The following is a 13,489-nucleotide window of genomic DNA, read 5'->3' as shown; positions in this document are numbered from 1 at the left end:
CTACAGCTGGAGTCTGGATTGGATTGAGATCTGTGGAATTTGGAGGCCAAGTCAACACCTTGAACTCGTTGTTGTGTTCCTCAAACCATTACTGAACCAATTTTGCTTTGTGTCAAGGCACATTATCCTGCTGACAGAGGCCATTGCTATCAAGGAATACCGTTGCCGTAAAAGGGTGCACATGATCTGCAACAATGCAGAGGACAGAATGTTTACTTGCTGCCTAATATATCCCACCCAGTGACAGGTACCATGATAACAAGATTATCAGTGTTATTCACTTCACCTGTCGGTGGTCATAATGATATGGCTGATCAGTGTATTTGCACAATATTCTGTCAAATTCAATCAGAGTGGCTCATACACATTTCATAGAAAAGTTTTCAAGACAACTTGCCAATTTGGGGGATTTCTCTTTTGAATTGTGCCTGCACTCATGCTACATGCTGTTAAATATGCCTGCCTGTCTCAGCCTATATGGGCAGGTGGGAACATGATGAAGCTGGGTGTTTGACATAGCCAGGGATTCCCTTTCCCTTTATTCTTAATTTAACCCCCAAACACAAAAGGTGTACTTAAATGATTAGCCTAACACATGGATTTAACAAACTGGTTAAGGTTGATCTTGTAAATCTGGCCGTCGTCTGTAGTGTTTCTAGTTAAAAAGCTTGGAGGAGAGGTTCAACATGCTGTTTGTACAGGATTTAGTTTTGTTTGACATTTTCCTTGTCAACAGTTGCAGGGCAGCAAATAACACAGTACAGACATTTTCCATTTTTCCATGAGTAAATTGGCGCCTGGAAGGTGTCTAAAAAACCTATCTAAAGAAGAAGAGGGATGACTAGAATTGAACTCCCTGGCTGGAGACAGAGCGAGATCGACCGAAGACCTTCAAACACCTCAGGAAACACGAAGCTTCATCTGAATATAAAATTCAGAAGAAACTTTTTCTAAACCTAACCCTAAGCCTAACTTTAACAAGTAGTTGTTTATAAAAAGATAGTTTGCTTGTTGATAGTATTACTTTCTACGGAACATCTACTGATGGAAATTGGGATTATCAAAATGAAGTGTAAGCTGCATAACAAAAGGAGATGATGAAAGGTTTTTGAAAAGGGGTAATCAGGAAGCAACAATTCCCTTAATTCTGGATAAATATAGGCCACTAAAGAGGCCACTGCCATCAGGGAATTACATTGCCATGAAGGAGTGTACCTGGTCTGCAACGATGTTAAGGTAGGTGGCACCAGCCAAACTGACATTCTCTGGAATGCCTGGACCCAGAGCATCACACCCCCTCCACCGGCTGGTTGTCTTTACACAGTGCACTCGGGTGTCATCACTTCTCCAGGTAGACTGCACACGGCTCCAAGGACCAGTTCCAACGTGCCCATTGTAGGCGCTTTCGACGGTGGACAGGGGCACCCTGACCGTTCTGCAGCCATGCAGCCCCAGACACAGCAGGGTGCGATGCACTGTGTGTTGTGTCACATTCCTCCCGTAACCATTACTAAAGGGTTCTGTGACTTGTGCCACATTAAGGCCTTCTGTTGTTTCAGGCCAGATGGGATCGCCTTTGTTGCTGTCGTGCATCGACGATCCTTGGGCACCCAACACCCTGTTGTCTGTTTGTGGCGAGTACCTACTCGGTCATGATGTTTTGGCTCATCAGAATACATAATACATTACCTGTTATAATATTGTCATAACACTGTCATGACACAAATGTGTAGCCTTCTTATGTCCTAAATTGTTTATTTATAATAATCGCTACATGAATATTTCATAAACCACAAAAATAGGAGCAGTCTAAGACACCATCTTTGAGACTTACACTAATATGATTCTAATATTCATAATACTTCCTGGTAGTATCATACAGTGTAATTAGGTATTGAAAGTGACTCAGAATGAAAAGTAGTGAGATAGCTATTAAGTTAGTAAGATGTTTAGTCATAACAATAGGTTATTTTGAGATTCCAAGCACAAACAGGCCTGTCAGACTATGTATAGTGATAAACCTGTCCCACCCATCTTATGGAGTGGGAATCATTCTTGTAAAGTGGGTTACTGTTAAACAAAAAAATACAGTAGGGGGCAGAGGGCAGCGACTTTAACTGGGCTAAGACCCCTCTTATTTGGCTGTTTTGAGACCCTCTTTATAATTGGTCAAATTAAGCACTGCCCTCCACTCAGTGGTATCCACTAAGTTATCTTGCATAGATTATGATCAAGTAGATATGTCATTGTGCCCAGCATGGCATCAAGCTCCATGACCAGCACCCTATCCAAGCAGTGATCCCAACCCAACCCGTTACATCCATCCTCCAACCTTTTCTCCTCCCAACCACGATCCACAAGAATAGCTACTGGCTGGAGCCCCATTAAATCAACTACAAGACCTTCAAAATCTGAGCTGGGATTCAGGGTTGAATCTAGAGCCTGTACAACCTGCATCTCTCCAGATGGTGGAGCTTATGTGTTTTCTACAGTAGCCTAACAGTGCAGAGTGTGGGGGGAAAAGATCTCAGTAAAAACATGTTGAAATGTTCCATACACACACACAAACCTTATTTCTCTCCAATTCTGTCCACAAATTTGTCAGCATTTCTCCTTTGCCAAAACAATCCATGCACTTAAAAGAATAGTACCATATTGCATTTATAGTTTTGAAGATATATTTCTTGCCTTTTGAGACAGGAGAGTGGTGAAAGACAGAGGCAGCTGGTATTGCTGAATGAGCAGGAGGTGGGATTCTAACCCATGCTGCAGCAGCACATGTGCACTGGATGCAGCAGCTTGGACGTTTGGCCCACCCTGTTCAGTGTACTGTTATGCTCCTTTTTATCTTTTTTTATTATAAAGTTATCAAATGAAAAATGAGCAAAACAGACTACAAACCTGATACATTCGCGAGGCAGATGAGTCTTTAGGTCATTGAATCTCTGTGTTAGAAAGGCCTTCTCCAGCTTATAATCACAGAAAAGTTAATAATTTAGGTGGATTATGATATGAGGTCATACGAATTGATCCGAAACTTCGGAAAACAATTGTTAAAATCTGGCTTCCTGGCAAATATTAGGCAAAGGTTGTACCCCAACTCCTGCCCCCCAATGCCCTACCAGATACCCCTATGATATACTTTATGTAACATCTGGCTACACACTTGAAACAAGAAAACTATTATAGTGTTTAAACTGCCCGGGTGTCCATGTTCACTTCAGCAGCTAATACACGCTACAATGTCCTCCCTAAGAATAACCAGAATACAAGCACTATATTTATTCTTCACCTATTTATTTATTATTTACGTTTTAACGTGTTACTTATTGTGACTTTTTTCTTTTTTACATATTGGTTTACACCCTCAAGTGTTTTTCAGTTGTGTAAAACAGTTGTGCTCATAAGTTTGCATACCCTGTCAGAAACTGTGAAATTTTGGCATTGATTTTGAAAATATGCCTGGTCATGCTAAAAAACTGTATTTTCTTTAAGGATAGTGATCATATGATGCCATTTATTATCACATATTTGTTTGGCTCCTTTTTAACACTAGAACCACCAAGCCTTTTTTACTCCCATTAACCACAAGAGCCTAACGCCGTTTGGTGTCATTAGCATACAAATCTTCCCTGTTAGCATGGACATTCTCCTCTGCAGCATCACCATCCAGCCAGAGCATCAGTTCATCTGCTGGGTCGTTATCAAACTTTATAGAAAAGTCTAAAAAATAATTAATTACAGAATGTGTTTGTTTTAAATGGTTAATGAGTTAGAAAAATACAAGAATGTGTTTGTATTTAAAGTTTAATCATACGAAAAAATTACTAAAAAAGAATACATAAAACAATAAATTTTTAAGAACACAGGCTATAGTATTTTCATTAGTTTATTAGGCCCTACAAATGTTCAAAATGAAAATTAGACAACACCTAAATTATTCAAAGATAAATCCGTTAGAATTTAGTTTTCATTTTGATCTCACTTTTCCTGATGTAAAAGGTAAAATAAGAGACATTATCGACTATTTTGCGATAATCAAAGGATATATGCATGAATAGCCTACAGGGGCCTCAAGCACTGTTTCTTGATAAATAAGATACATTTAAAAGAAAGAATAACACTTGAGCCTAATACATTTGTAGAATATTAATCTTCAGTAAAATAAGCATAGAAAATTCAAAGAGAGACAGGGAGATAGGGTGTGTGTGCCATGTAGTATCTCTTTCCTTTCTGAAAAAAAAAAACAATAACTTCTGTGTAGGTGCATCTTTGCAGGTCTCGCCCGGGGGTTGTAGTGTGACTATTGAGTTGATTACAGCGCCAATGCATAGCTCTAGTCTCCTAGATTATTCGCATATAAGATTTGTCTATAGGTGACATGAATAAGATGTTTAAATTGTCAGGGAACACAACAAATGCATCAAGCAGTTAAGTGAGAGCTAACACCTTTGCGAACTGCACGGCATAGCTTACAGCATTGCTCAAATGTTCAGCATCACAGATGGAATACATGAAATGACCACTGGGAAAATATCACGAAGAACAATACACTGTTCAAAATGAGTGCATTACTCCGGCCAGTGGCATTGGGGACGTCTGGCCCTAGAATCCGGCAAATACACTCACCTAAAGGATTATTAGGAACACCATACAAATACTGTGTTTGACCACCTTTCACCTTCAGAACTGCCTTAATTCTATGTGGCATTGATTCAACAAGGTGCTGAAAGCATTCTTTAGAAATGTTGGCCCATATTGATAGGACAGCATCTTGCAGTTGATGGAGATTTGTGGGATGCACATCCAGGGCACGAAGCCTGTTCCACCTCATCCCAAAGATGCTCTATTGGGTTGAGATCTGGTCACTGTGGGGGCCATTTTAGTACAGTGAACTCATTGTCATGTTCAAGAAGCCAATTTGAAATGATTTGAGCTTTGTGAAATGGTGCATTATCCTGCTGGAAGTAGCCATCAGAGGATGGGTACATGGTGGTCATAAAGGGATGGACATTGTCAGAAACAATGCTCAGCTAGGCCGTGGCATTTAAACGATGCCCATCTGGCACTAAGGGGCCTAAAGTGTGCCAAGAAAACATCCCCCACACCATTACACCACCACCACCAGCCTGCACAGTGGTAACAACGCATGGTGGATCCATGTTCTCATTCTGTTTACGCCAAATTCTGACTCTACCATCTGAATGTCTAAACAGAAATCGAGACTCATCAGACCAGGCAACATTCTTCCAGTCTTCAATTGTCCGATTTTGGTGAGCTGGTGCAAATTGTAGCCTTTTTTTTTTTATCTATTTGTAGTGGAGATGAGTGGTACCCGGTGGGGTCTTCTGCTGTTGTAGCCCATCCGCCTCAAGGTTGTGTGTGTTGTGGCTTCACAAATGCTTTGCTGCATACCTCGGTTGTAACGAGTGGTTATTTCAGTCAAAGTTGCTCTTCTATCAGCTTGAATCAGTCGGCCCATTCTCCTCTGACCTCTAGCATCAACAAGGCATTTTCGCCTACAGGACTGCCGCATACTGGATGTTTTTCCCTTTTCACACCATTCTTTGTAAACCCTAGAAATGGTTGTACGTGAAAATCCCAGTAACTGAGCAGATTGTGAAATACTCAGACCGGCCCGTCTGGCACCAACAACCATGCCATGCTCAAATTTGCTTAAATCACCTCTCTTTCCCATTCTGACATTCAGTTTGGGGTTCAGGAGATTGTCTTGACCAGGACCACACCCCTAAATGCATTGAAGCAACTGCCATGTGATTGGTTGATTAGATAATTGCATTAAAGAAAAATTGAACAGGTGTTCCTAATAATCCTTTAGGTGAGTGTATATGGAATTCTGTCAGATGAGGATCAATGTCATTATTAGAGAATATAATCGGGGTAAACTGGAGACAATGTTGATTGGATCTTCCAAACCTGCAGAATTCCCTCTAATCGGTTGTGAGAATTTAATGCCCAGATAAGGCCCTGCCTCCATGCCAATAGAGGCTCAAAACTTCGTTTGAGAAAACATGATTCAAACGAAGGTGGGAAGAAATTGTAATCATAAGTTTAAGATCGGATGCGAAAATCCATTTAATACTTTTAGCATACACTTTTTTCCATGGTTTAATCAATTTGTTTCATACTATTGAATGTCGTTTTTTCACTTATATTTTTGCCGGCCAAGAAGAGCCAATGTCTCTTAGTGAGTGAGTGAGTGGCGTAGTGGTTAAAGACAGTACCTCTCATGTAGAAGACCAAATTTCTAATCTATTGAGAGCAACAATATTTATTAATTATTTCTGGTAGATTCCACGATTCTCTCCTCTTTTCGCTTGATGAAAAAGTTTGTTATCCTCGCCTTTATTGATAGTTATTGTATAAATGTCATTCACGAATACAAGAAAAAAGTATGTTGTTTTGCCATGAAGTGAAAAAAACATGTTCTCGCTAGCAATTGTTCAATTCTTATGACTATTCCAGTAAGTTAGGAAATACCGGTTAAGCTTATTACTGGCCAATACACTGTTAAAACGGACAGTGGCAAATGCCATACATAGATGCTATTTGAGGTGGAGGTAAACTTAGTAAGAAACAATCAGTTTAACTGTATCAATGTCATTCACGAATGGCCAATTAACTGTTAAAACAACCAGTGGCAAAAGAGGATTTGTTCAGGATAGACACAAGAGGCTATACTGACACCCAGCAAATGTACAGTGCTGTGGTGTAGTGGTTAACGACACAGCCTTTCACATGGCTGACCCGGGTTTGAGCCTCACGGGAGCCTGCACTTTCTATTTCGGGCCGGCTGAACTAGGCTTGCCTGATTTCTTGTTCTTTTCTTAAAGTAAATACATTTGAACTCTATTTGGCTCCATAGATTTCTAAATTAATACCGTAGCCTACGTCTTATTTTCTGATTGCTAGGGTAGGCAGTAAATCCTTCACCTATGTGAAGTCAGCTCCAATAATGTTTTGTTCACTATAGTGAGTTTTTGCCGGACCGCATAAGCCGAGCCGGCCTAGAAGAGCGAATGTCTCTTACTGAGCGAATGTCTCTCACTGTCATTCACCAATGGCTAATAAGCTGTAAAAAACGGCCAGTGGCAAAAGCCATAAAGTTCATAGATGCTATTTGTGGTGGATGAAAACTTAATAAGAAACATTACTCAGTTTAACATAATGGTTAATGGTGTCTAACAAAATATTCAAACTTGAAGGTATGTTAATGCGTGACAAAGTTACATAATGTCAAGAGGCTAAACTGACCCCTGGTGCCCTGTTCCTTACTCTGTAAATACGGTAGAAAACAGAGCTAGTAACGTTTTAGTTGTGTCAGTGGAAATGTTTGTATTTTACTAGCCAGGTTCGCTATTGCCAAGAATCCTTAAGATCCACCACTGATCATTTGCCATTATAAAGTACCAAAATTACCTAGAAAAGCTTAACAGCATGAAACACATTGCCCTTAGTTTCAGAAACAGCCACAGAGAGTGGAGTGGCAGCAGGTCACTCATCATCCTTATGGTTTTACTGAGAACCTGATACAAGGTGAGCCCATGTAGTGGCAACTTGATGTTTTTCCAAGCAATCATTTGTACCAGTTTCAACAGAAAGAAATTTAGCAACACTAACATCAATTAGCCTGTTGTATTATATATTAGACTGAAAGCAGGCCTAGAGGCACCTCTGCGGTCAGGTCCCCAGGCGCATAGAGATGCCTAGAGGGCCCATGACAGGACCTGACACCGTCCAATATTGGTGTTCGGCTTTGTCCCTTGCATACAGATATTTCTCTGGATTCTCTGAGTCTATTAATGATATTATGTACCGTAGATGATGACATCCCCAAACGTTTTATAATTTTACACTGAAAGACATTATTCTTAAATTGTTGCACTTGCATTATTTACCTGCGCAGCCATTAAGAGTTGTGAAGTAGTGAGCCTGGGTCCTCTCTAGGTTTCTTCCTAAAATTCGACCTTAGGGAGTTTTTCCTAGCCACTGAAATTCAACACTACTGTTGTTTGCTCCTTGGGGTTTAAGGCCGGGTGTCTCTGTAAAGCACTTTGTGACAACTGCTGTTGTAAAAAAGGCTTTATAAATACATTTGATTGATTGATTGATTGATTGAACCCCTCCCCATCTTTATTTCTGAAAGAAATCCTTTCTGGGATGCACTTTTTATACCCAATCATGTTACTGACCTGTTGCCAATTAATGTAATTAGTTGTGAGATGTTCCACCAGGGTCTTTTTTAGTATTACACAACTATTCCTTTCTTTTGTTTGGCCCTGTCCCAGCTTTTTTGAAACCTGTCGCTGGCATCAAATTCAAAGAGGGCATATATTATTCAAGGAACAATAGCATTTTTCAGTTTCAACATTTGATGTTGTCTTTGTACTATGATCTATTCAGGATTTAAATGATTTCCATATCTTTGCATGCTGTATTTATTTCCATTTTACACAGGGCCACGTTTTTGGTAGTGGGGTTAGACACTGGGGGCCAAAAGTTTGGAATAATGTTACAGATAAAAATGTTATGTAAAGAATTTGGTACTTCTATTCACTGAAGTTGCATTCAACTGATCAAATTGTAGTTGGGACATTAATAATAGTCACTTCATTAAAGGGATAGTTTGTCCAAAAATCAAAAAATGTGCTTACCAAAAGTTAGTCTGGAATGGACATAGGGTACATTTTTGCAACATAGGGCCATTATTGTCCCCGGGCTGTAATTAGCATTCTTATCATTTAAATTAATGAATGGAAACTGTCCCACCAGAGCAAAGCTGCATTGAAAGCAGAAAACGACTCCAAAACACTCCAAACTAAGACTAGCAGTGTTGTTTAACTGAAAGAACATGACAATGTTGTATTCCTGGAAAAAATTTGTAAGTTTTGCGATGTATTTGTCATTTCAAATAAAAGGGTTCTTCCTGTGTTCACCGGTCGGTATTGTTCACAATTGCATCAATCCGTGCGTTCAAACTGCAATGGTGGCCAGCCTGCTGCCTCTCTCCTCTGCGAGCTGAAAACCTTTGATGCACGGTTTGAGGCGACCAACACCAGCCTTTCTGAAAAGGCTTTCTGAGGACCAGGACGACTGCACTCTGTCCCTAGCCATGGCTGATGTGAGGAGAGCTTTTTAAAGAGTGAACCCTCGGAAGTCACCAGTGCCAGATGTCATTCCAGGCCGTGTTCTTATGGTTTAACAATAAATTACTGTAGAAGTTTATAGATTTGTATCGCTTTGGATTTATTAAAAAATAATGAAGGTCCTGACAGTTGCTTTTTGACTTGCTGTAATTAACATTGTTAGCCTGTCCCCTTGGTCATTCCTCAATGCACTTCCAGCTAAAAACACTTAGTCCTGACCATGCCATGTTCCCATAGGTCCATTAGCCTTTCCCCATGTCAAATGTCCAATGGACAAACAACCATAAATAATGTGAAGTTGTCACTGGAGGCGATTGTGAAAGTGACATCAGCAAATCACAATACACAGCAACACAAAGAAAACATGAAAACATGTATCCAAAAGAAAATGATGCATAAATTCTCACACAATCATTCACCCCGTGACATGAATATGGAGCTGTTTACATCTCGTTACTATACCTTTCTGGTCGTAATATTTGAGGTTGATTTTTAATATACTCGCAAATCCTAATCAACCTTTAAGTATGTGAGTATCATTAATGTTTAATAATGACCCACAACATAATGCATGCAATAGTTGTATTGACATCAAACTACAAAACACTTCTCAAGTTAAGCATTCCTTTTACAGTGATAAATCAACTTAAAAAAGTATTTAACTTTACCATAAAAGTGTTAACGTAATATTTGACTCAGTTGAGTGGATGCTTTGCTGAAATTAGAGGTCTCTGAGCTTGCACACAGAAGGCAAGGTCGATTCACAGCGTACGTCGTTCCACAATCCAACTATTATAGAGAAACACAAGATAGTCAGTCATTCTCAAATCAACTAAGATGTACACACAACCATGCAATGCTTTGTATATTTAAGAAGAAAACCATATTATGAATGAAAATGAACTTCATGAATGGATCAGTGAATGATAGTGGGCTTACTGTACCTCCAGCATTAGTCTGAATACATGGCTCTCTGCCTCCAGCATTATTGGGCTCTCCACCTGCCCAGTTATGGTAATCGAATCTGGTTCCATCACTCCAGAACCACACCCTGTTCTATGGGAAATAAATAGGATCTCAGTATCAAAGAAATACCAAGTTATTATCATTATTAAATGGGTCAGTGGATAATGTGGTTGACATTATTTTCAGTTCATTTATATCTTCTGACTTCTTCCTTGGAGATCACTTTTGACTTAAATTGATGATTAAATGTCCAATTCATCTGTGAGTATTGGGAAAAGAACAGGAGTTGTCCTTCCTTGCTTTACCTGATAAGCATCAGATCCACCAATCCAGGTCGCGGGGTTAGAATTAGTTGCCCTTAACACCACATTCTTCACAGCCTCATTCTCACCAGCGTTGTGAATAGACACCAGGTTTCCTCCAAGGGACAGACAGTTTTGCTAGAGGAAGAGGTACATAAGGACAGAGGCATTACAATGGAAGTATTAGTTAGTAGTCCACTCTAGACAATAACATTTACATATCAGCAATCAAATCTAATGAGATTCATAATCCAGGCTCATTGAACACTCAGAGGTGGCTCCAGTCTTTTAATCCAGGCAAGTAGTGGTTTTATTAAAATATACCAAAACCATAATATACACTAAAATGAGAATATCAACACCATATCATTAATGGCAGTCCCAAAAGACAATGAGGAAGATACACAGTACTGATCACCCAACAGAAGGAAACACAGAACCAAACAGGTGGAAACAGGGGTGATGGGTGGATTTGCAACTGCATGCTAGTGAGAAAAAGAAAGAAATGAAAATGATACCTCAGCTTGGGGCCATGTCCTCTGAGTGCTGACATAGATGTAACACTGGGAGTTGTATTCAGTCCAACCAGAGGGACACGATTTACCACATCCCCCATCCTTGTTCTTCACTTCATCTAAAAGGAGCAAACACAAGGCATGTTGGACTTTAAAGGCAATTCTAGATAAACTGATCTCCTTGGATTATAAAAACAACTATATACTGTGTCACTCAGTTCACACACACACATACAGAAAACAGATTTGATGAATGAACAAATGAATGAATAAAAAGTGTGAGGTAGATTCCTTCTTACATGCGTTGCCCAGAGCAACTACAGAACTGAGAAGGATAAGAATGTTCAACATCGCCATTGTCTCCTGAGAGGGAGAGAGAAGGAGGGACAAAATGAGATCACCACAGGTGTGAGACTGCATTGTATGCATTATTTTCCAGAACCTCTCACCTCAACTTTATTTTAGTCCTGATGCTAAACAAATACACCATATACAGCTCTGGAAAAAATTAAGAGACCACTGCAACGTTTTCTTTCCTTTCCAGGACAACAAGCTCTCTCTCAACATCTGTAAGACTATGGAGAAGATCGTGGACTTCAAGAAGCGGCAGAGGGTGGGGGTCATGCCCCCTTACACATCGATGGAGCTGAACTGCAGTCTCCTCCGTGTGTTCATCAAAGATGACCTCAACTGGTCCAGGCAAGCAGACTCTCCAGTGAAAACTGCCCAAAAGCTACTATACTTATTGAGGAGACGCACGTTTGAGATCTCCCCAGAGTGGCTCGATTATATTAAGGTCAGGAGACTGTGTTGGCCACCCCAGAACCTTCACATTTTTCTGCTGTAACCACTGGAGTGTCAACTTGGCCTTGTGCTTAGGGTCATTGTCGTGCTGGAGTCCAAGAGTCCAAGAGCGTCCCATGCGCACTGTTCATGCAGAAGAATGCAAATTGTCTGCCAGTATTTTCTGATAACATGCTTCATTCATCTTGCCATAAATTTTCACAAGATTCCCTGTGCCTTTAGAGCTCACACACCCCCAAAACATCAGTGAGCCACCACCATGCTTCACAGTGGGGATGGTATTGTTTTCACTATAGACCTTGTTGACCCCTCTCCAAACATAGTGCTTATGGTTGTGACCATAAAGCTCTTTTTTGGTCTCTTCACTACAAATTACAGTGTGCCAGAAGCTGTGAGGCGTGTCAAGTTGTTGTTGGGCATATTGTAACCAGGCTTTTGTGTGGCATTGGGCAGTAAAGGCTTCTTTCTGGCATCTCAACTAGGCATCTAATTTTTTTTTAAGTATTGTCGTATTGTGCTCCTTGAAACAATCTTTTTCCAGAGCTGCCAGTATTTCTCCTGGGGTTACCTGTGGGTTTTCCTTTGTATCTCAAGCAATTTTTCTGCCAGTTTTAGCTGAAATCTTTCTTGGTCTACCTGCTCTTGACTTGGTATCAACAGATCCCTGAATTTTCCATTTCTTAATAAGTGATTGAACATTACTGACTGGTATTTGCAAGGCTTTGGATATCTTTTTATATCCTTTTTCATCTTAATAAAGTCCCATTACCTTGTTACTTTGGACAGTTATTTTCTGCTCCTCATGGCTCAGTATCTAGCCTGCTCAGTGCATCCACTTGAGAGCTAACACACTCATTGACTATTCATACACAGACACTAATTGCAATTTAAATGTGGAAAATTCACCTTTAATTGTGTGTCACCCTGTGTGTCTGTAACAAGGCCAAACATTCAAGGCTATATAAACCTTTGATCAGGGCCATTTGATTTCTGTTATCATTAAGATTTAAAAAGGAGTGAAACAACTATGTGATCAAAAAGTGCTTCATTTGATTACTATCATTAAATAAAATACTTTTTTAAATGTTTTTTTTTTTTGCATGATCAGTCATATTTTCAAAATCAATTCCAAAATTTCACAATTTCTGCCAGGGTATGCAAACTTATGAACATAACTATATATTTCTCAGTATTATATGAAGAGCTGTTGAAATCTCACCTTCTGTAATAATATTCAGTTGTAGCGTCGCGTCTCCTGAGATGTTTGAAGGTCTACAGTCGTTTTCGCTCTTTGACTTCAGACGATGAGTTAGATTCTAGTCATCCCTCTTCTCCTTTAAATATGTTTTTCAGAGACACCATCCAGATGACAAATGACAAACAGAAAAATTTAAAATATTTGTACTGTGTGTTATTTCCTACTCTGGAACTGTTGACCAGGTAAATGTCAAACAGAACCAAATCCTGTACAAACATCATGTTGATCCTGTCCTCCAAGTATTTTGTCACAATCAATAGGCATGACATGAGGCGCAGAGCTGAAGTACATTCTTTAAATGGTTTGCTTTCCCACAATGAACAGAGAACAACAAATGGAGCGTACGAACCGGACCTGAAGAGCAGCAACTCAGACAGCTAACCCAAAACAATGACCAACAAAGACAAACAGAACAACTTCTGGTCCCCAATTAGAGACAACAAGACACAGCGGTCTCTAATGGGGAAGAACAGAAAC

General features: G+C 39.9%; 1 protein-coding gene across 1 annotated transcript; it reads right to left on the bottom strand.

Moving 5' to 3' along the window:
- Positions 1–9,888: 9,888 nt before the first annotated feature.
- Positions 9,889–13,050, bottom strand: LOC105018269 (ladderlectin-like). The gene is made up of 6 exons (XM_010883564.2): positions 12,974–13,050; positions 11,250–11,313; positions 10,954–11,069; positions 10,439–10,573; positions 10,112–10,223; positions 9,889–9,956 (listed from the first exon to the last, which is right to left on the bottom strand). The coding sequence occupies exons 2-6, from the start codon at positions 11,305–11,307 to the stop codon at positions 9,889–9,891; spliced, it is 489 nt and encodes a 162-aa protein (XP_010881866.2). The 5' UTR covers positions 11,308–11,313; positions 12,974–13,050.
- Positions 13,051–13,489: the final 439 nt, after the last annotated feature.

The sequence above is a fragment of the Esox lucius genome, chromosome 19 (assembly GCF_011004845.1).
Source record: "Esox lucius isolate fEsoLuc1 chromosome 19, fEsoLuc1.pri, whole genome shotgun sequence".
NCBI classification, from domain to species: domain Eukaryota; kingdom Metazoa; phylum Chordata; class Actinopteri; order Esociformes; family Esocidae; genus Esox; species Esox lucius.
Note: the sequence above shows the minus strand (reverse complement) of the source record. Positions and strands in the feature narration are given on the sequence as shown.